General features: G+C 36.7%; 1 protein-coding gene and 2 long non-coding RNA genes across 4 annotated transcripts; all 3 read left to right on the top strand.

The window, feature by feature from the left end:
* LOC109837936 (ankyrin repeat and zinc finger domain-containing protein 1) lies at nucleotides 2913–14227 on the top strand. Its single transcript, XM_020406320.1, has 7 exons — nucleotides 2913–3295; nucleotides 7915–8378; nucleotides 9222–9336; nucleotides 9621–10280; nucleotides 11527–11601; nucleotides 13541–13681; nucleotides 13758–14227. The coding sequence occupies exons 1-7, from the start codon at nucleotides 2960–2962 to the stop codon at nucleotides 14022–14024; spliced, it is 2058 nt and encodes a 685-aa protein (XP_020261909.1). The 5' UTR covers nucleotides 2913–2959; the 3' UTR covers nucleotides 14025–14227.
* Nucleotides 15407–17784, top strand: LOC109837937. Of its 2 annotated transcripts, none has more exons than XR_002246505.1 (3): nucleotides 15407–15762; nucleotides 16985–17499; nucleotides 17590–17784. It is a non-coding gene; the product is annotated as an uncharacterized LOC109837937 (long non-coding RNA). The 2 variants fall into 2 exon arrangements; XR_002246504.1 differs by having other exon boundaries at nucleotides 15408–15762; nucleotides 17632–17784.
* LOC109837938 lies at nucleotides 18778–19526 on the top strand. The gene is made up of 3 exons (XR_002246506.1): nucleotides 18778–18790; nucleotides 18872–18956; nucleotides 19130–19526. It is a non-coding gene; the product is annotated as an uncharacterized LOC109837938 (long non-coding RNA).

A 21930-nucleotide genomic window follows, 5' to 3' on the forward strand; every position in this document is an offset into this window, starting at 1 on the left:
GTATTTTTGTGAAACTATTGCTTTCTTGGTATATGGACTTAACAATAATGATATACATCTTCTATTAAGTCTATATATTCATTTTGTAATGATTCAAAACATGATTAAGCTAAAATATCAAAACTCATGTGTTTACATTTTTATGTTTTGGACTATTTTGCAAAATGATGATATTTTATATTTGGAAGGTCCTTTTAGAAAACCAGTTTTTGTAGTATGTGTATTATCATGCCTACAATCATTTTCCAAAGATTTACATTTTTCTAAATTTATTTGATATTTTTAAACCCAGTTTAAAGTTGAGTTTTTCTGTGCACTTCAAAATTTATTTGATATTTTTAAACCCAGTTTAAAGTTGAGTTTTTCTGTGCACTTCAGGTCTGTGCATGTCTAGTCGACTTGCACTTCAGGTCTGTGCATGTCTAGTCGACTCATTAGTCGACTCATGAGTCGACTCATAAGTCGACTCATGAAGTGCAGCACAATTGTGATTTTTCTTCTGCTGAGTCGACTCATATAAGGCGACTCATTAGTCGACTCATAAGTCGACTTATCAGAGAGCCGTTGCACAGTAACGGTTTGTTTTCTGTTTTGTTTGTTTTTGGGTTTTTGGTCTTTTTGCTTGGGTTTTGGCTGATGTCTTGGGTTGTTATAAATACCCCATTGCATTTACCTCTTCCATTATCCAAGAGAATATTTTAAACAAGTTTAACAAGTGTTTAAAGTTTGTTTTAGTTTGTTTAAAAGAGTGTTTAAGAGTTTTGTTGTAGTCTCTTTTGCTAGAGCTTTGTACAGATCGTCCTCTTGTAATCTTCGTCTTGGCTCCTTGAAAATATAAGAGTCGTCAAATTGTAACTCCCGATGTTGATTGTGAAGGCTGTTGAATTAGAGCTTTCATTAGTTGTTGTGAAGGCCATTTTATTAAGCTAGTGTTTATATTGAGTTTAGTTGATTTTATTTACTCTTTGTTTACACACACAACCATTGAGTTTATTGTATTTGCATACATTATATAATTGGGTTGTAGGATTGTGTGACTTAGAGTGTGAGCTTACATTGAGTTTTCACTTTGTAAACACTTTGTTATTGTGCTTAATTGTGTAGATCACTTTGTAATACACTTGTACACCGAGAGGAGTGTGTGATGAGGACGGAGTCGATACCAAGAGGAGTGGACTCTGGTCAAAAGAGCCCGTTCTACCCTGAAAGAGCGCATACAAAGGCGCCAAGCAAAGGCGGCTCGTACTCGTGCCCTTCGTCAACAAGCGCAGAGGAACAAGAAATAAATGGTGCCATCAAAGAACGGCAAAATTTGGGTTCCAAAGATTGAAAACACCCAACAATCTCAAAAGGGTGCAATTAGCTAGAAAACCGAGTGTGTAGAGAAGTTCCAGCTTTCAAACCGGGTTGTGTAGTGGATTCTCCCCGGAAGTGGGTAGCGGAGACGTAGGACGGAAGGTCCGAACTCCGTGATCATTTCCTTGTGTTTGGATTTGACATTAGCGCATTTATTCTTGCATATTGTTATATCGCCATTATTGCATGATCATATTGTTTACCCTTGTTTATATTGTATATCCTTGCACATATCTTGTAGCATATCATACTTGCTAAGATATATTTGTTAATTAGTTTTTATTGGTATTTAAATCAGATTAGATTAGCATAAACCCTATTCACCCCCCTCTAGGGTTCTTTCCTAGCGACCTTAGGGTCTCACGTAATCGTGATTGGAAAAGAACATGTTTAGGCTTTTTGAACCCATGAAACTTTTTTCATGGCCTTTTTCAAATCAATATTGTTGGACTTTACTTGTTCATTTTTAGAAACAATAGTACTGCATTTAATTTCAAACTTTATTTATTCAGGAGACAAATTACACAATAATTCATTTATCTTAGCAACCAAATTTTCATTCTCATTGATTTTATCTTCTAATTCCTTACATAACAGAAATTTTGATCTTGAAAAAACGGAATATTGTGTGCAATCAATTGTGGTGATATCACAAGAAGAATTGTGTGAATCCAACTTTAGGGAAAGGGATTCAACTTTCCCACATAAGGTTTTCTTTTCTTTCCTTAAATTTGCACACACTTTTTTGTCACTTCATATTTTTTAGTAAAATTTTCAAATTATTTTAGCATTTTTTATACTTGAAAAATTATCTTCATATTAATGATATAGCTCATTCTCTAAACTTTCACTTTTACAATTGTATGTTTCACCTAATTTTGAATCTGAAGTTGCACCGTTTCTCCCCATAAGACATAGGTTCGCATCTTCTCGTCCTCACTCGAGCCAACTTATGTCTCTTCATCATTCATCATGTACTAGCTTGTTTACGTTCAAACTTTTGCCTTCCATCTTCTTATCTTTCTTGTTCAATGGATATTTGTTTTTATAATGACTGGTTTCCTACAATGATAACAAATATGTTCAGTTTTAATGACGCTAGATGAATATTTATGTTTTCTGAACAATATTTGGTTTTCTTTTTTAGTTAATCTAGCAAGTCTAGATTGTGCTACCCCTGTATGATCCGTGTGCACTATGCAAAGTTTAAAACCTTAGTATAATTAATAGGAAGTTTATAATTCTTTGCTAGGTATTTTGAAGCACTATGATTAGAACAATATTTATGTGCAATTAGGATTATATTAGACACTGCAGAATTGCACATAAATATTGTTCTAATCATATGGACAGCGTGTTTTTTGAATGGGCAGCGTAAATATGGACAGCGTGTTTTTTAAATGGGCCGGTAAGAAGACGCCCATGTAGAAAACGTTAAATGGATCTGGCAAGACAAAACAATATAGCCATTTATGGCCCGCCAATTCATTAGCCAAACCAAATCTGGCAAGACAAAACAATATAGCCATTTATGGCCCGCCAATTCATTAGCCAAACCAAACCCACAACGAGTTCGTCATCCCGTTCCTCGCTCTCTAATTCAATGGCGGCCACGGGCGAAAGGAACAGAGCAGCAACCAATCCGACATCTCGATCACTCTTCGATCTCCCCCCCGATTTCTTCGATTCATGCCGCCTTCTGTCCTCTTCTATTCTCCCAACATCATCATCCTCATCGGACCTTGACCTTGGTCTCGGTTCCCCTAGTGACGGGGGATCAAAGGCCGCTATTTTCGATAAAGAAGAAGAAGAAATTAATGGATTCGGTATCGATGAGAAGGAGGCAGTCCCAAGATGGACCTGCAACACTTGCAAGTCTGAGTTCGATTCTCTGCACGACCAGCGCATCCACTTCAAATCCGACGTCCATCGTCTCAATGTATGGACTTTTTACTTTCCTCGTCAAATTTGGTTTTTTTATTAAAATAATTTCCTGTTTTGATGATGAGGATGATGAGTGATGATGCGTCATTGCTCAAATTCAGACTTTAATCACTTCACTTTTGAGACTTCTAGCTTTTATTTAGCTTTGATTTAGACTTTTGAGTGTTAAGTTTGGAGTTTGGACATTTCATGTGTTTGGAGTTTGATCTTTATTGCTTGCCTAGTATCTGTAGACTGATATTATCTATCACGATTCATGATATTATCTTGCTTTGCTCATTTAGTCATTTATCTATACTTGAATATTTTATTTTTTAGGTCAACTTTCTAGTAGTTAATATGATGATGATGATACTAATCAATGATTTTTTTATTGTTGAGCATTTTTATATTAGAGACTTGAAAGTTGAAGAGGGACAAATAACAATCTTTTGGATAAACAGGTACGTTTTTTTTTTCATTCTTTAATCTTTATAATTATAGTACGTTGTTAATATTATGTAATTATCACACATCTATTTCATGTTTAGGCATCAAGTATGCATTTATAGAATTTTTAGATTTTTATATGATTTTTCTTATTATTTAGAATATTTAAATATATTTATATTTGACCGCTATTTGACCGTGCGCTATTTGCCGCTATTTTGCTGCAATAACCCGAAATACCCTAAGCGGTACCTCGCCGTGACGCGACGCGATCCGCTATCAACAACCTTGGGCGCCAGACTCCAGTCCGTTAGTAGTAGAAGAAAAATGAATAAGAAAGAAGTTAAGAGAATTGTGTGTTTTCTGCTCACCTGCAGAACGGAGCAGCGGCAGATCTAGGATTTCCTCCAAGTGGTGTCCCCATGTAACTTATCATAATTGTATCTCGAAATTACATTTAGAATTTTACAATTTTATTTTCCTTAGTGGTATTCTATCCTAAATATAGTTGTGTCCTAAGTAGTAAATGCAAGTAAAAGTAGATAAAGGATATATAAAGTAAGCAATCTAGTGGTGCCTTGTGTCACCAGTGTACACTTTGTTGCTCTTGCACTGGAAGGGAGCATGATTCTTAGTTTTCTAGCCCTTCAGTGATGACACCATGGTGCAGTCTTCTCCTTAGAAACAGCGTATCATGAAAATCCACTTAGATATCGGTAAAGAAGGAAACGCTGAGCACATAAAGTCCAACCAAACTTCAAGAATGTTTGTTCAAGCTGCAGTTCTGCTCTATACTGTGTTACTGCAGTTACCACTCTTCCATACTTCTTTAGTCGATGAATTTGGCATCAATTTAGAGCTTTAATGTTTATAAAACTGTCAAATATTTCATGAAATCTGGTGGTCAATAGGCGGCTCCCTTTTTTAAGTGGAAGGCTTAGTTGATAGTGCTGATTATGGTAATGATATTTTATATTATCATCTATTTTGCCTATTTGTCTTTAAATGTAAACTAGTGTTTCCAGATGCTTAGTACACTTTTGGATCATACAATGGGAAAGGGTACACTACTTTGGATATTAGGTAGTACAAGGAGGTCATTGTTAATTGGATCAGTAATTGGGTCAAGGCCATTTTGCTAATTTTGCATGTCTTACATGTGTGCATGTGGATATAAAAGAGACATCCCTGTGCATTTGGAGGCAGGGAAAATTAAATATTATGATAATTGTAACGTTATATCTCTAATATCCATGAAGCAATCCTAATCTTATACTAATTTCAAAGCGGAAATCACACTACACTTAAAAACACGAGCACAATTTTAATTAAATTAGATGAGCAAAGTTAACTTCAAACCCATAGCACAATTCTTGAAAGCCACAAATAACTCTTAGTAAGAAAGGATAAATACTAGCTCTATATATGCCAAAAGCTTGTTAAGCCAATTAGTTATTAGTGCTCTTCTCCTTCTACTTCTATAGTTGTCAGTTAGCAGAACCCGGATCCACTTGGATTCGGTTGACTTGGCTGGAGCCAATGTATCCGACGAAATATAACGGCCGATCGTGGTTCGAATTCTTCGTCTGCATATCTTCTTTGGTGAAAGTAATGCAGGGAAGGTTTTTAGTCGCTATGTTGCACTGTTGACTCAGCGGTTCTGGCTGTTCAGGCACCGGCTTGACTTGAGTCAGAAATACCTCTGCATTGGCCAAAGCTTCTTGTAGGGCCTCTCTAGTTTCCTTGGATAACCTCAGCAACTCATACAACGTTATCTGTGCTGGAATGTTGGCTAGTTGAGCCATTATGTCGAAGCTGTGCGGAGTGTTCGAGCTCTCCGGTTTGTCTCTTCCAATCGGGCGGCTGAAACGAGACTGCTTCGGATTCTGCACCTCTTGGGGATTCTTCTCTTTTGGTTTATTCACCGGCTGTCGTCGAGCCTCTTCACCCGGTGTAGGACTTGTAATCACTCCCATCTCCGTGAGAGTTTTGGCTGGTCCCCGTTTATTCACCGCCTGCTCATTAGGTGGTGGATAGTTGAAGTGATACTCATTTCCGCTTCTGGTGGCGAAGACTTCTTGTTCTTCTTCGGAGAGCGGGAAGGTAGGAGCTTCGTCACCATCCTCCACGAAGACTGCGGTTGTGGCATTGCAAGACTTGCCTTTACCTTTTCTTCTCGAGGAAGTCGCCCACTGTTCATCTTCGATTAGGTCAGGATGAACCCATAGGATTTCGCCGTTTGGGGCTGTGTGTGGCACAAGTCCCTTTTGGCGCTGTCCATGTGGGTCATCGTTTACTTTCTTCATCCCCACTTTGGTGATGCGCTCCGGTTTGAACCATGTTGTGGGCACCGATCCAAAGCTGATTGAAACCGCGTTTGCTCCAACATTCTTGGCCAGCTTCGGGGTTATGACGCCTACATTGATAAGCGCCTGGATCTTGTCCTTGAGGTGGTAGCACGACTTGATTGGGTGATGGACCGCTCTGTGGTATGCGCAATACTTCGGGTCCGTCACTTTGTTTGCCCCTTCTTGATCCACGATCGCCGGCAACTGGATCTTGTTGTTCTCCAACAGGTATTTGAAGATGCCGGGAACTTCATCATCCTTGAAGGAGTACACTTTAGGAAACCTCGGCTCCGCAGATTTCTGCTTCTGAGGCCGTTGTTGCCATTGTCCTCGAGATTGTTGGGGTGCTTGTTGCTGTGGTTGCAATTGAAAGGTTTGATTAGCATCAACTGCATTAGCTTGTGCCTTACCTTTCCCCCGTGGGACGAAGTTTTGCTTTGGAACACTCGTCGCCGGTTGGCCTCTTTCCGCCTTCTTCCTCTTGAGGAATCGCTCAGCTTGCTCTCCCCGGATTTTCAGATCCTGCCATGTTTTGGACGGTGCTGTGCCCATTGCTTCCAACACGTCCAGCGAAAGGTTGTTGTGGCATGTCTGGAGGATGAATTCATTGGTGATCGGGTCCCGGCAGTTCATCGCCTTGTTCCGGAACCTCTTGACGAAGGTGTCGACTAACTCTCCGTCCTTCTGTTTCTCATCGAGCAACGATCCGATAGATACTTCGGTGTCGTCGTCGAAAAAGTTGGCTAGGAACTTGGTCTCCATATCGTCCCAGCTGTTTACGCTGCCTGGCTTGAGGCGGTGATACCAATCGAAGGTGGCTCCGCGAAGAGTACCGACGAATGACCGCACCATCAGAGGCTCATTACCAGAGATCACCCCCAAGTACGATTTGAAGTAAATCAAATGCTGGGTAGATGAACCCATCCCATTAAACGACGTGAAGTTAATTAGATTAAACTTCGCCGGATATGGGATCGATTCCCATTCTCTTGGGTATGGGCAAGGAATGCCTGTTTTCTTCGTCTCTTGAGCGGAGATCAATGTGTTGATTTTGCTCTCGAGGTTCTTGATCTTCAGGTTTTCGCCGGTGTTTTCGCCAGCATTCTCATTACCACCCCCTGCGTTGACGGGAGGATCATTGGTATTACGAGCATTTGTATCCTCATCTTCCGGATTAACCGGGTTACGATGATTCTGCTCGCCTTGTTGGTTCGCTAATGCTTGGATTTGTTGGTCTTGCATTTCTCTCATCTGTTGCATGGCCATCTCCATCTCGAATTTGAAACTTTCTTTCTGCTTAACCAAAGCGTCTTCAAGCATCTTGGCCATTTGCTCTGCACTTATCATAAGTGCCTCGCGGGGTTGTCCCTCGCTGGATACTGTATTATCTGATGCAACCGCGGAGCCGGCATCAGATTCTTCATCTTCTGAAGGGCGTCTTGTCCGAACCCTACTATAGGTTGCTCGTTCGATGGTTCCGGACTGTAGACGGGTTCTAGGTCCGGAGGCTCTCAGAATCGACTCAAAATCATCTCGTGCCGATGTCTTCTTGCTCGTCATGTTGGTGGTGACAGAAAGACGAAAAGTAAACTTTATTAATCAAACGACTTCTTGTTAAAAAGGCAAGACCATTTATATGAATATTCGAATTAATTTTTTTACGTATAGAATGCAATATATGTTGAAAAATGTGTATTGTTTGTTAGCTTTGTCTACGCCATAAAGTTGAATGTAATTTCCTGCAGCAAAGCTATTATCATTCCCTTTCTATGACTTGTACACATCCTAGTACGCATAAATGTTTTGTACTGTCTATTTATGCATTTTGAATTAATAGGTTAAACTGAGCCTTGCTGGTAAGGAAACTATCAAGGAAGAAGACTTTGAGGTTGAGAGCGTTTCTTTATTTGAAGATTTTGATGTATCAAGCATATCTGGTTCAGAGGATGAGTTTGAAAAAGGTGTCATCCCAAACTTGGGCATATCGGGAAAGGGAAAAGAAGGAGATAAACAGAAACTTTATCTCCACCTCCATTCTGGAGAGATAATTTCTATTCATAGAAGCATAATTCTGGATGAGTCTGAAGGCCTTTTGCTTGAGAATGGTAAGTCAGGCAATATAGCCAATGCTGGATCTTCCGCATACGCAGAGGAAGCTGAGTTGATCAGTAGATTAAAACTTTTGGTTCGCGAGCCACGAGATAAAACACACTTAAGGATCATTCTCCTTATGAGCGGTGGACACTTTGCAGGCTGTGTTTTCGATGGGCACTCAGTTGTAGCCCACAAAACATTTCATAGGTTAGTATAATAATTTCTTAACTGCATTGTATTTGTCATTTTTCCATATTAATTTCCTGGATTGTATTCTAGTTTACAGGTGTGTCTTGACATTGGACGACCTCATGATGTTTCTATTTAGCATCAGTCTGGTAGGATTAAGGGTTGTTTGAGGTGCTTATATTGGTTAACGCATGTTTATTTGTTTATTATAAGTACACTTCTTTTGCACAAGATGCAGAACAGTATAAATTTCATTATCCTTACCCTTGTGCTTCACTATCATAATGATTATCTTCTGAAGAAGCCTGTCTGCTGACTTTTGCTTTTCAAGCCACATCTTTTGGTTGTGGTTCTATTTCTTTACAACTATTTATTAAAATCAGTTTCTAAATCACAAGGGTTACCACTTTGTGATGCATATTTTGTTCTTTGATGCCTTCTTTTATTAGTACACTGTATTTTTATGATTGCTTTGAGGATTAAAACTTCCAACTTATATCTGTATGGGTGATCCATTTTCAAGCCTTATTTTCATATTGTGCTATTATTTGCTGTTACATGATTTCTTTGGATGATCTACCTTTTTGATTTATATCTGCCAAATTGACATTTGGCATTGTGTTTATAAAATTGAGCATCCTAATGGTTGATGAATTCAGAGATGTTATTGATCTAAGTCAATAAGTTTGCTCCTAATTTGTGGCCACAGATTGCTTGTTGTATGCATTAGATACATATATCCATGGAGCTAGAAAAGCTTGAATTTTACTGGATTGGTGTTGCAGATTCATTTCCTCCATGCCTTTGCTTTGTTTTTTTGCCCCTTTACATTGCGTTGTGACCTCTGCCATCAATCTACAGATATGTTGTTAGGGCCAAGGCTGGCAAGATACAATCTGCCAAAGATGCAACTGGAAAAACTGCAAATTCTGCAGGTTCTTCTCTTCGCAGGCATAATGAAGCTGCACTAAAAAAGGTAAGGTACTAGTGGAATGAGCTAGAAAGTTTTTAATATTAAACATATTCTGATTGAACTCGACCATATTCCATGCAGTCATGTTACAAATACCTAATTTTTAGTTCTGAATTTACCTATGTAGATATGCCGGATGCATGGATTAGTGTTGTCAGTGTGAATTGGCCTGATACTCGTGTACTGTGATCACTTTGTATCATGTTTATATCCTGGAAATGTTATTAGTACCCTTTCCAAATGTGTGTCCTTAAGTTCTTATTTTCTTTATTAACTTTTTGTTGCAGGAAATTCAGGAACTGCTTGTTACTTGGAAGCCGTATATTGATTCCGCCTCATGCATTTTTGTCTATGCTCCTGCAAAGAACCGTCAAATGTTTTTTGATTTGGAGAAGCCACATTTTACTTTACATAGCCATCCTGTTCGTAATGTCCCTGTGACTGTTCATAGGCCAACGCTGAAGGAAGCCAAACGTGTATATAACCATTTGACACGTGTTGCCTATGAGAATGAATCAAAATCCAATTTGGAGGAAGTCTTAGCTTCATTTGCTCACAAGAAAGAAAATAGCAATAGGCAAATGATTGAGAACCACTTAAAAGAAAGCTTGGTGATAAATGAATCTTTAGCTGGACCAGCTGTAGAGTGTTCACCAAGTGAGGGTGAAAATATAGGCTCATCACTTTGTGAAAGTGAAACGACGCCACTGCATGAGGCAGCAAAATCTGGTGATGCTCAAGGAACTCTTGATCTTCTTGAACAAGGTTTGGATCCTTGTATCAGAGATGCCCATGGTCGAACTCCATATATGCTGGCAACAGAGAAGGAAGTCAGGAATACCTTTAGAAGATATATGGCTTCAAACCTTGACAAATGGGATTGGCATGTAGCCAATGTACCTAGTGCATTGACAAAGGAAATGGAGGAGTCTCAGGCGGCCAAGCAGGTATTCTACATGGTCATATTAACCTGCTCAAATTTCCCCCACTACTCATCCCTTCTCTCCAACACGAATATCCACCAAAACCAGCCCCATTATCATTAACTGATTGACTAATAACGTTACTATTCTCTACTGATGAAACTTCATCTTGTGTCTTTACACGCTCTTGCTTCTTCTGTTACTATTCTCTACTGATGAAACTTCATCTTGTGTCTTTACATGCTCTTGCTTCTTCTGTATATAAGTTGATAGACCGCTGTTGGTTTGGTCCTGTTTTATATCGAACTTGTCTAGTTTATGCTAAGTCATTTAGGATATCGAAATGAGCTGATATGTGATTTGAGTACTTTCTGCCCCTATTTATAATTTGGGTAAACTGCCACATCTTTGAGTGAAAAAGACAGAATATCTGGTTACCAGCTCCTTGATACTGTTACTCATAAATCTCAGTATATTTGGTATTTATCTATTTGCTTATATCAGCAAGGACAGAGAATGTCTGGCCTATACTAGTTCCTGCAAAAGTAGCTGGATCTCATACAGTTTTGGTATTATTTTTTGGACAAAATGGTCATTTCCCCTTTAAAGCCTTGGTGAACTCTCAAATTGCCCCCTAATGTATCAATTTACCTATTTTGCCTCACAAACTATGTTTATGGTTTCAATGTGGTTATTTTGTGAGTCTACAGTCAAATATTTAACAGATTAATGAAGTAATAGTGTTTTTATCAGTTTTTATCTTCTTTTTCCTCTAACTAAATTTTTTTTTTTTAAACTATTTTCTCCCAAAACATTTTACCCATATAACCCTTTAAAAAATCATTTTTTTAGATTGTAAAAATTACAATAAATGCAAAAAATAATAATAAGAAGAAGGAAAAAAATCACACCATTAATCTGTTAAAGTTTTTAGTGTAGGCTCATAAAATGACCACATTGGGCTCATATTCATAGTTTTAGGGGGAAAATACGCTAATTGATACTTTGAGAGTTCACCAATACTTTTTCCCCAATAATTATAAGGGAAAAATGGTCATTTTGTCTTGTTGTTTCTTTTCAACTGACCGGTATTCCTTTTCACTCCTGTACATTGACTGCTGCATTTGCTTACATAATTCTAGCTAAAGAAATTTAAGTTAAAATAATTTCTTAAGTTAAAAGAGATTTCCATGATAGTGCCAGCTAAAATTTTCTTGAGTAACCTAATAGTTGTATTGCTACCTATAACTTGAGTTGTATGCATTTGTAGGCAGAGAAGGATGCCAAGAGGAAAGCTAAAGCAAAAGAATTGAAGAAATTACGAAAAGCAAAAGAGAAGGCAAAGGTCTGCGGTAGTTCCTTAAGGAGTACTAATTTGGAATGATTTTTTATTTCATATTGTTTATTGTTGCTTCACATCTTTTGATTTGTTGAGAGATACTATAACCTGTTCTATCAACTATCATTGCAACTAAATATATCATTGTAGACCACTATTAGCTTTTTGACTTATCATATTCTGGAGATATTAGTAACAAAGAGAGTGATTGGAAGTGTGGGGTAGGTTTGTTACACCAGATAGATGTCATACAAAATACTATAGCAGAAACATGTTCTCTTGACTCATCTTTCATAAGCAGCTGCATTGACTTTTTAAGTAGCTTCCATGCAGTCAACAACTTCGTGAATATTTAGATTTTCTGACGTGTTAGGTTTACCATTAAGTTTCGTGCTAGCAAATGGCCATCTTGTGGTCTCAGTATAAGCATTAGTTTCAGGGTTTGTCTCCCTTATCATTTTTCCTTCTAAACATAGTGTCTTTTTTGTGCTTTTTTGTAGTTGGATGTCATGGCAATTCTTTCAATTTTTGGGAGAAAAAACTATCCATGTACAGCAACCCTTCTCCTTCTCTTATGCTTAATGGTCTCAACTCTCCCAAGTATAAAGGATTATACTGCTATGTCAGGCACTACCTGCTTTATTTTTCACAAAAAGCAGATTATGATTCTCTATTCAGAAATGCAACTAGGTTCTGCCAAGGATATTTAATATATCTACTTAGGCTCATCCAGTTATTTCATGTCTTGCTATTTCATCTCAAGATTCTTGGGTTATTGATTCTGCAGTCTTCACTAGATTGATAAATCTAATATATTTCCCTTGACATCCACTAAATTGTATCTTATTCGGACTAGTTTGTTGCTATAAGCTTGTTTTTAAAAGCTGGGGTATACCAGCTTTTTAAAATGAGACTTATAAGCTAACTTATTTGGCATTTTACCAAACATGTAGAAATAAAAAAGCAAGCTTGAAAGCTCGTTTGACCAAAAAATAAGCCTTCCCAAACACCCCCTTCACTTCAGCCAAGAACTGTAGTAAATAGCCTCTAGCCTTGAAGTCTTTCTTGGGTCCACCTCAGGGGCTTGAAATTTAGTTCCAACCTTATTTCTTATGAGCAAAAAGAAGGTTCCAATTTGATGCTTCATGTACTTATTATGTCCAACTAAACTTGATTAAAATTAATTTTGATTTCATAAATATGTATTATCCAAAGTCTTGGTGTCTTAGTTATAACTGAAACTACATTGTTTAGAGAAAGGTGTGCCACAAAAAAAATTCCAAGCTTCAACTACTTATCTTATTGTTATAGTAATTTTAGTTCAGAAGCAGTCCTTCAGTCAAATCTCTTCAATGCTTATAGCGCCTTCTTCTGATTAAATAAACTTTTTATCTTTTTTTTACACCTTCAAGTTTCTCATCCTGCATATATCATTCTCTCCTACCTCGCATCTGGGATCTGACCAACACCTGAACTCCAACTAATGTTACCCTGCATTTATCATTCTCTCCTACCAGCACCATGTTGTCATCATCCAGCTCCGTCACCTCTTCACTATCTGGCCCTTTACAATTATGGCAGTATGATCCTGCTATCACTTACACCACGGGCTCTATCCAGTAAAAAAAAAGTGGAAAGACACTTCTTTTTTGACTGAACAGTTGAAATGCCATTTCTCCGTAAGGAGCCACATATAGCAGAATCCTTTTTCAAGCAACAATAAACAAAATAAACATATTCTTACCTCTTCAGCATATCATTATCGTGCCATTAATTTGCATGAAGATTGGAAATATTCAAATCTAGGCATGTAAGTGGCATTTATTAAAACTGTATTGGATAAGAGAGATTCATCTGGCCATCTCTTAAAATGGTTTATTTTGATTTTCTTGTTTTCTGCTATGCTGCTTGATTTATACTGTCAACATTGTGTCTGTGACTGTAGGCCCAGGCTGCCGAAGCCCAAAATGTATCTCTGCATTCTCCAAATGACCAAGGATCTGCGTTACAAGGGAAAGGATCTGTCCCAGTTGCTAGTACTAAAAAGGAGCCATATTTTCGTGGCAGACTCATCATTTCTAAAGAGGTTAGACCACAACAATAAGAATAATTAGTTTGTTAACTTGTTTTTGGTATTTAAATTACTTTATGTTTCTATTCAGGAGGAGCAAAAAAGGACATTGGCAGAGGAAAGAGAAAAGAGAGCAGCTGCTGCTGAGAGAAGAATTGCAGCTCTAAATGCCAATCGAACAAATGCCACAGTAGCAGCTCCAAGTAATTCTGGATCCAAAGGATGCTCAAATGATGTTGCTTGCTCATGTTGTAATGCTTCCTTGGCTGGAAAAATTCCTTTCCACAGGTATAATTACAAATATTGCAGCACGACATGCATGCATGTTCAGCAGGGAAGTTTGCTGGAGGATGGATAACATTATATATAAGATATTATATATATATATATATATATATATATATATATATATATATAATATATATGATTATTTGATTATAGTTTTGTTTTTTCTCTTTTCTTTTTTTTGGCTTGAGTATACCATATGTTCTGTGTACGTTGTATTTAAACAAAAACAAAATCTAGTACTTGATGCTTCAAAAATTTTCCTTTTTTATTTAATATATATATGGATTGGAGCCTTCGACTGCTTTTGATGTTAGATATTGAAATGGCTGGTTGTTTGGCCTTTGATTTGAAAACATTTGAAGCCAAAGTTTGTATGATTTTCAAGGTTGGAAAATTATCGAGCGAAAGAAGACATTAATCTAAGCTTCACAAGAAAGAATCTATTTTCCTCCGTATGGTTGCATATATAACGCACAAGAGATAAACGAAAGAGGCATTGTTTCAGGGTGACTGAAAATTTAAGAAGTTTTGTTTGATAGTGTGTTTAATAGACAGCTCTCTCCTGAAGAGTTATATTCAGGATCTTCTTTAAGATAAATTTGAAACAGCAAATCTGAAGCTGTTATTTGGCTACTAAGGTATGTTTTTATCCGAAATGAAGCAGGCTAGATGCATCGTTGGTCGTTGGTTTGTTTGCAAGAACTCAAATTGGCATTGAAGAGATTTTCATTTCCTTCTCAGGAGGTTTTGAAAATCATATGGCAAATTATTCCGTATTGCCTATAGTGTGCTCGTAAGTCATCATCGTAGATTGCGTATAGCTTGGGTATCTCATAGTTGAGCTTTAAAACAAACTCAACCTTAACTATGAACTGTTAAGGAAACAATCAGAAGACAGCGGTCATTGCCCTTGCGCACAATCTTGGGCACCACATGCTAAAAGTACATACAGATGAGCATAAAATAGTGGAAAAAGAGAGATTTGAGGTAATTTTCATTCATGAAACATACTAGCTAGGTATCAAGAGGACGCAAATATTTAGACGTCAAGGATGAGGTACCATCGAGATAAAGACAGTGGATGGTTACTGTCAAGAAAGTTGAAAGGTTTTCATATTCATTTTAAATGTAGAAAACATATAATAAGAAAGGAGGCATAGAAAAAAAAAATAAATAGAACAATTAATAATAGAGAAGCCATTTCTACTTAGGGTGTGTTTGTTTGAAAAACAAAAAAAGTTGGAAAGAAGTGGAAAGACACTGTTGCTGTCAGTAAAAAATCAAATGATGATAAAACACTTCCTATTCTTGTGTTTGTTTCATAAAAAAAAAAAAAAGGAAAATTTTCTCACAAATAGAGAAAAGGTTGGAATGTTGATGGAAAACAAATCCTTTAGTAGAGGCTGAAAGTGGTGGAAGTGAAACTGTGGAAAAGGGGGTGTGATATAATAAAATATTAGGAGATGGGACACAATAAGTGGGTAGCTTCTCGTGGGTCTTTCAGCTCGCGCCACCATTTCATCTCTCCCTCTCCTTTCCGTCTCTTGTTCCCGAGAGGAAAGAAAACCCTAGATCGTTGCTCCGTCTCTCTCGTTCTCATCTGTAAAAAGTTGAGGAAAAATATCAGCTATCTTTTAAGATCGCTGCTACTCCCTCTCCCTCTTGCACCTCATCTTAAGATTTGGGGGAAAAAACACTAGGTCTCCTTATGTTCCTAAAGATCTCTCTTTTCAAGCGAATCGGAGTTCGGATTTGTGCTTTTTCCGAACCTGGTGGTTCCTGTTGTTGAAATCAAAGCAAATAGGAAGGTAAAAATTCATTTTTTAAAGAAAAAAATTACTTTTTTTAATCAAATCGCCTCTCACTCAGCTGCATGTTGTGCTTGCTTTTATTTAATTAAAGTATACTATTGTTCAATTTCATGCTCAAATACTGCTGAATTTTTCAAAATTGGCAACTTGTTGTTGATTTTCTATTGAAATATGTTGTCTTTTGTTTATTTATCACAATCTCTCAAAATTTCTTGCCTATAAAGCATATTGATGATCCTTCAGACTTGGGTAAGTTTTTATGAGGGATCAAAATCAAGTCCATGAGTGCATCTTAATCACTTCCTTTCCATGCTCCTTAACATCATAAATATTTGTGAGATTATGTGTGTGATGTAAGTAGATTTAACAGAGCTTTCTATAAACTATTTTCATTAGGTTTTCTAGGTTTTCTATCTTGGTAGTAAAATGAACTAGAACTATAACTTGTTAATATATGAGCAAAATAAACTAATAATTAAGTCATGTTGCATAACCACCACAATCAAGTTTGTGAAATTTTGATTGTTTCTTTAACCTCAAGTGATGGTATTTTCACAATGAAAACTAACAAATTAGTATATGTCCCGTACAATATATCTGTATTTCAAATAAAAAGGCAATGTTGGATTTTTGTCTTTTATTCTCAAATTTGAGAATTTATTGTTGATCTTATATTTTAATGTGTGGTGCACTCAACTTACCACATGATCTCTCGGTTCCATAGCCTTATAGGCCTTTTCTTGTGAAGAAGTTCATCTTAGTGTTAAATTCTTTATTTTATTGTCGAAATTTAAATCTGTTTGCAGCTCTTAATCATATATGCCCAAATTCATTATATGATCTCGCGGATTCTCATGCCTATAGGTCTATACACTTGGCTTGTGCTAATATTGATAATGAATTATTTTTTTTCTACACTCTAGTTATCATGATTACAGGCCTATTATCTGTAAACCTTGTATTATTTTTTGTTAATGCATTGTTTGATGTTGCTCGTTTGTTTATTGGATAGTTCAAAATAGGCATTGATTTTGATTATTAGTGTCAGTTTGACAATTTGTAAATAAATCATATTAGTGCTAGTCTTAAGTTACACTTTGCCTCGATAAGTATAAACTTGTTTTCTATAATCACTTTTAAGTTAAACTCATTTTGGCAATGTTATTAATGTATTTTTGCTTATGTATGTAACATTCTATTTGCATGTATGGCATTGTAGATGGATAATGTTGAGGAGGAGATGATGATGAGGATTGTATCTGGGGTGCTATGACGGTGTTACTAATGATGGTTACTTTTATAAAGAGATTACAATCTAGACAAAGGTGTATCACTCATGTACCTAGATTAGAAAAGATAGTGAATTGAAGGTACAAATTTGCACAATTGTCTAGGACATTCAAAGGTTATTCTACTAGTTGTAAAGACTATGTAAGAATGCGTAAAGTTACATTTGACAAGCTTATAACTTTGATGAGGATAGATGTCCAACTTAAAGACTCTAGGCACATTATGGTTGGAGAACAACTTGTAATATCCTTGAATAAATTGGGTCATAAAACTAAAAATAGGGTACTAAGATCTAACTTCATTTGGTCGGGAGAAACAATTAGTAGATACTTCAATAAGGCTTTGTACGCCATTTGTCAATTGCGTGTCCGTTACGTTCGACAAGCACCAAATCAAGTGCCATCAGAGATTGCCAACAACCCTCGATATTATCCTTACTTCAAGGTATCTTTTCAACACAACTCTCAAAAGACTACAAATAAAATTAAAGTTAACAAATCTGTCTACATTTATAAGACTGTATTGGAATGATAGATGGAACACACATTGATGCTATGCTACCTGGTAATCTTGTAGCACATTTTAGAAGTTGCAAAGGGGTGACACAGAATGTTCTTGTGGCTTGCACCCCAAACAAATTATTCACATACATGCTAGCAGGATGAGAGAGCTCAGCTAACGATTATAGAGTCCTTCAAGTGCACTTTCAAGACCACAACCTCATGGATTGAGAGTTGTTTTCGGTGAAAGTCGCTGTTTTCATTGCTTTTGAATCTGTTACAACTTTAAACGTTACAACGAGAATCGATAAAAAGTCGGTCTTTTTATAAGACCTCCTTGTGCAACAAAACAATGATTACAACTTTTCGAAAATAAACACGAGATCCCGTTTTGGTGCGGTCTCGCTTGCGTGGGTCTTTGGCCTGTGACGGGGATGTTGATATCCGTGGACCACCGGGGCAATCAGATCAGGTCCGGATAAATCGGACAGAGTTTCGTCGATCCGCGTGAGATCTAGAAACTTCTAATCCAGAAATATCGGACAGAGCTTCGTCGATCCGCGTGAGATCTAGAAGCTATAAGCGTATACCTCGGCTAAAACGAGGTATTAGCTCTTCTTAGTATCAACGCTAAAGGCTAATACTAAGGAAAGAGGGGGGAAAAAGGGTGATGAAGACTGATGTCGACCTCTCCTCCTTGGTTGAAGCGCTCGGTCACTCTTTGCTGCAGCAGGGCTTCGCCAATGCTCTCCAAAAATCCTCCCTTTCAAACAAAGGCCCTTAGGGGGCTATTTCGAGACACCCTTGGGGTACCCCTGGGGTGTCTAGGCTTTTCCTAGACACCCCCGGGGTGTTTCGACTTCCCGGGACTCCGTTTGAGGTGTATTATTGTTTTCCCTGTAGATTCTTCGTCCGAACTCGGATTTGAGTGATTCCGGGTGCGTTGGATGCTTGACGAGGAGTTCGATCCGCTCTGGTGATTGGATTATCTGTAGAGTGGTCGAGGCATGAAGGGTGTTGTCTTTTTTGTGAACAGTGCCGGATTCCCGATTTGTCCGGGTCTTCGTTGTCCCGAAATCCTATCCGCTCACGTAGCTCGTCGATTCACCTCAATCGTTCGTCGACGTCAATTGGACTCTTGTGGATCGGATGGTGACGTTCATCGTCGCTCTTTAAGACTGCACCGGTTGTTGAGACCTATAGGCAATTTTCGATGCCTACAAGAGTCTATGATGGTAATAAAATTAAGTTTTTAACAAATTTATAATTTTTTAAAATTCAAGCAATTATTAACTTTCTTATGATGTAATATGTAGGAAAGTATTACATTTGTGATGCGGGATACACTACTATGCTTGGTTTCATCTCTCCTTATTGTGGTATGCGCTATCATCTAAAAGAGTATGTCAGATTAACATCTAAAAATAGAAGAGACTTGTTTAATTTACGACACTCATCTCTTAGGTCTAAAATTGAGTGTGCATTTGGAATACTCAAGAATCGATTCAAGATTCTTTCTACAAAGACTCATTACCCTTTTCACACATAAGTTCATATTGCTCTCGCTTGTGCAGTACTTCATAACTATATTGCAATAGAGAATCCTAAGGATGACTTCCTTAATGAGACTGTGGAGAGTGAAGTTGATGATGGTGAGTTAGCAAATGAGGATGGAGAAAACTTGGTAGACTTTACTCAATCACAGACTCAGAGAGAACAAATTCAAGAAATGAATGGAAAGCTCGTAGGAATCAAATTGATTGGGAAATGTGGGTAGATTATTGTGCCCGACATCATCCAGGTGACACAACAACAACTGGAATAGACTAATTTCATGTGTGCAATGTAATTAAAATCCTTTAGAGTCAAACTCTATTTTCATTTATCTAAGACTTGTACTAATTTGTTACTTGTTACATTTGTCTTGTATAATTATGTGTGTTTTATGAATATGATAGTTGATGGATTTTAGTTGTTTTGTGGTAATATGATTTACTTTTCCCTTCATATATGATTGGTTTAAATGCATTTCATAGGTATGGTTGATGGTGCAAAAAAACTTGATGCCAACAAATCTATGTGTTAGGTCTCATGTTTATGAGCCTATTATATCTAATCTAGTTTTGATGATTAACAAACAATTCCTAACATCGTGTGCCAAGTGTTTGCATTTGTTTTGTTAGGTAATCTATACAAATGTCCTCCGTTGGAAGTTGGTTAGAATTGAGCTTAACAATGATATTCAAAGGAGGTTAGAAGGAAAACGGAATGAAACCGTCACAATTCAAGTCAAGATTCAATATCGCGCTTCATCCATGCTACCAAGATTGAACCTAATGAAGATCATTTGCTTGGATATATTATTTGTAGATTATGAGTTTACTTTATGTGTTATGCTTTATGCTCAATCATACACATACACATTTTATTCATTTCATCATTTCAAGTTTAAATCGTACAAGATGAAACTAATAGTTATATATACATATAGTTTCTTTTCATATTTATCATCTTTGTTTTGGAAATAATGTATTTATAGATTAAATACTTGATTACGCTATTTTATATCTTTTCTTAAATCTATTAATCTATTTTAAAGTGGTTCAAAACTTGTTTGAAGAAATTATATCAAAATCAAGTTTTAACGTTTTCGTATTTTTGAATAGTTTGAAAAATACATGAGTTTTCACAAATGGAAAATGAAATTTAAAAAATTCTTTTTCTAAACTGTTCAATATCATATGTATAAATATTTTCCAAAGTTTTATTTTTTTTGAGTTGATTTACTATGTTAAATTGATTTTACAAAACTAAGTGTTCAGCAATTTTCAGAATCTAAAACATCTGATTTAAAATAGTGAGTTCTCACAAATAAAAGTGATATTTAGGAAATTCTTTCTTTAACATGTTTATCGTTATGTGTAAAAACATTATACAAAATTTTACTATTTTTGGAGTTGATTTTTTATTTTTAATTGATTTTAGAAGGTTAACTACGCAAAATTTCAGAATCTGCCAACTCAGCCAATGATCACATTATCAGTCGACCGACGCACATCGTCAGTCGACCGATCAGCTATTTTTAGCAGCAAAGGCTAGTTTTGGCAGTTGTGTTTGTTGGTCTATAAATATCCCTTTTGCTTTGGTCTTTCTTAAGGTTTTTTTTATAAGTTTTGGGCAGTTTGTTTCTGAGTTTTCGAGAGAGTTTAAGTGTGTTTAATGTGAAGAAAGTTTCACAAAGAGGAGAATATCGATTTCATCATTGTGGAGTTCAACCTTAATTCTTTATCCCTCTTTTTTAGAGAATTTTTTCTTAAATTCATTATCTAGCTTGTTTATATTTTAATTGTTATATTTTTGCTTGCTAGAGTAATTCGAGTTTGATTTTATTTATACTCATTGGTTACACACACATTGTCACGCCCCGCTTCCCAAAATACTCGGGAATCGGAACATGAACAAGCCCGAGACGTATTAGATTGAGAAGAAATATACCCTACCCTTTTTTGTCTTATTTTCTTCTCAATCCAATACGCTAAGCGTCTAGAAATAAATACAATACGAAGTTACAGGTCCCCGATCACAAATAGCAAGAATATAAAGACAACTCAGAATAAGGAATAGACATATCATCAAAAGTAAATCATTCCAGACATAAAATATGGGTCTAACATACCCTTATTATAAAATAGTCTAACTAGGAAATAAGAAATACATAGTCCATAAAGAAAATACTGTTAAAATACTAAGTCCAACATCAACTAAAGAAAAGTACGGTAAAAGAGCTTTAATGTCCAACTACTACTACGAAAGAAAACCACTACGCTTCAGCTGGTTCTTCTACTCCTTCTGCAAGGCACCCGACTGAGAATCCTTGGCTCCTGTATGATTCCGAACTGAGGCTGTCTGTCTCCTAAATCTGACGTACACCCAGAAAATAGGAGTACGTCAGCGTGTATAACACACGGCAAGATCCCCCAAGGCAGAAATAAATACAATAACAGTAATGATAATATATGCGTGGTCAATGCGATAACAGAAATAGAAATAGAACATGTGATAATAGTAATAACGATAGGGGCATGCAACTGGAATACTAATAATCAGAAGAATCCAAAAATCAACCAAGTAACAAGATCATGCAGGTAGCGATCAGAAACCATCTAAGCAACAATGTCATACAATAAATGGAATTAATACTTAAAAATCTACAACAAGAGACGTAGTACGTCGAACGAAATAATCCAAACAAGGAAACCCTCATGTATATACCATATACCATATGTCTCGAATTGTAAATAATTAAATATTTATTTCGATCTATGTATGGAAAGAAATACAACTGATCTACATCTCACAAGAATCATACTTAGCC

The sequence above is a fragment of the Asparagus officinalis genome, chromosome 4 (genome assembly GCF_001876935.1).
Source record: "Asparagus officinalis chromosome 4, Aspof.V1, whole genome shotgun sequence".
Taxonomy (NCBI): domain Eukaryota; kingdom Viridiplantae; phylum Streptophyta; class Magnoliopsida; order Asparagales; family Asparagaceae; genus Asparagus; species Asparagus officinalis.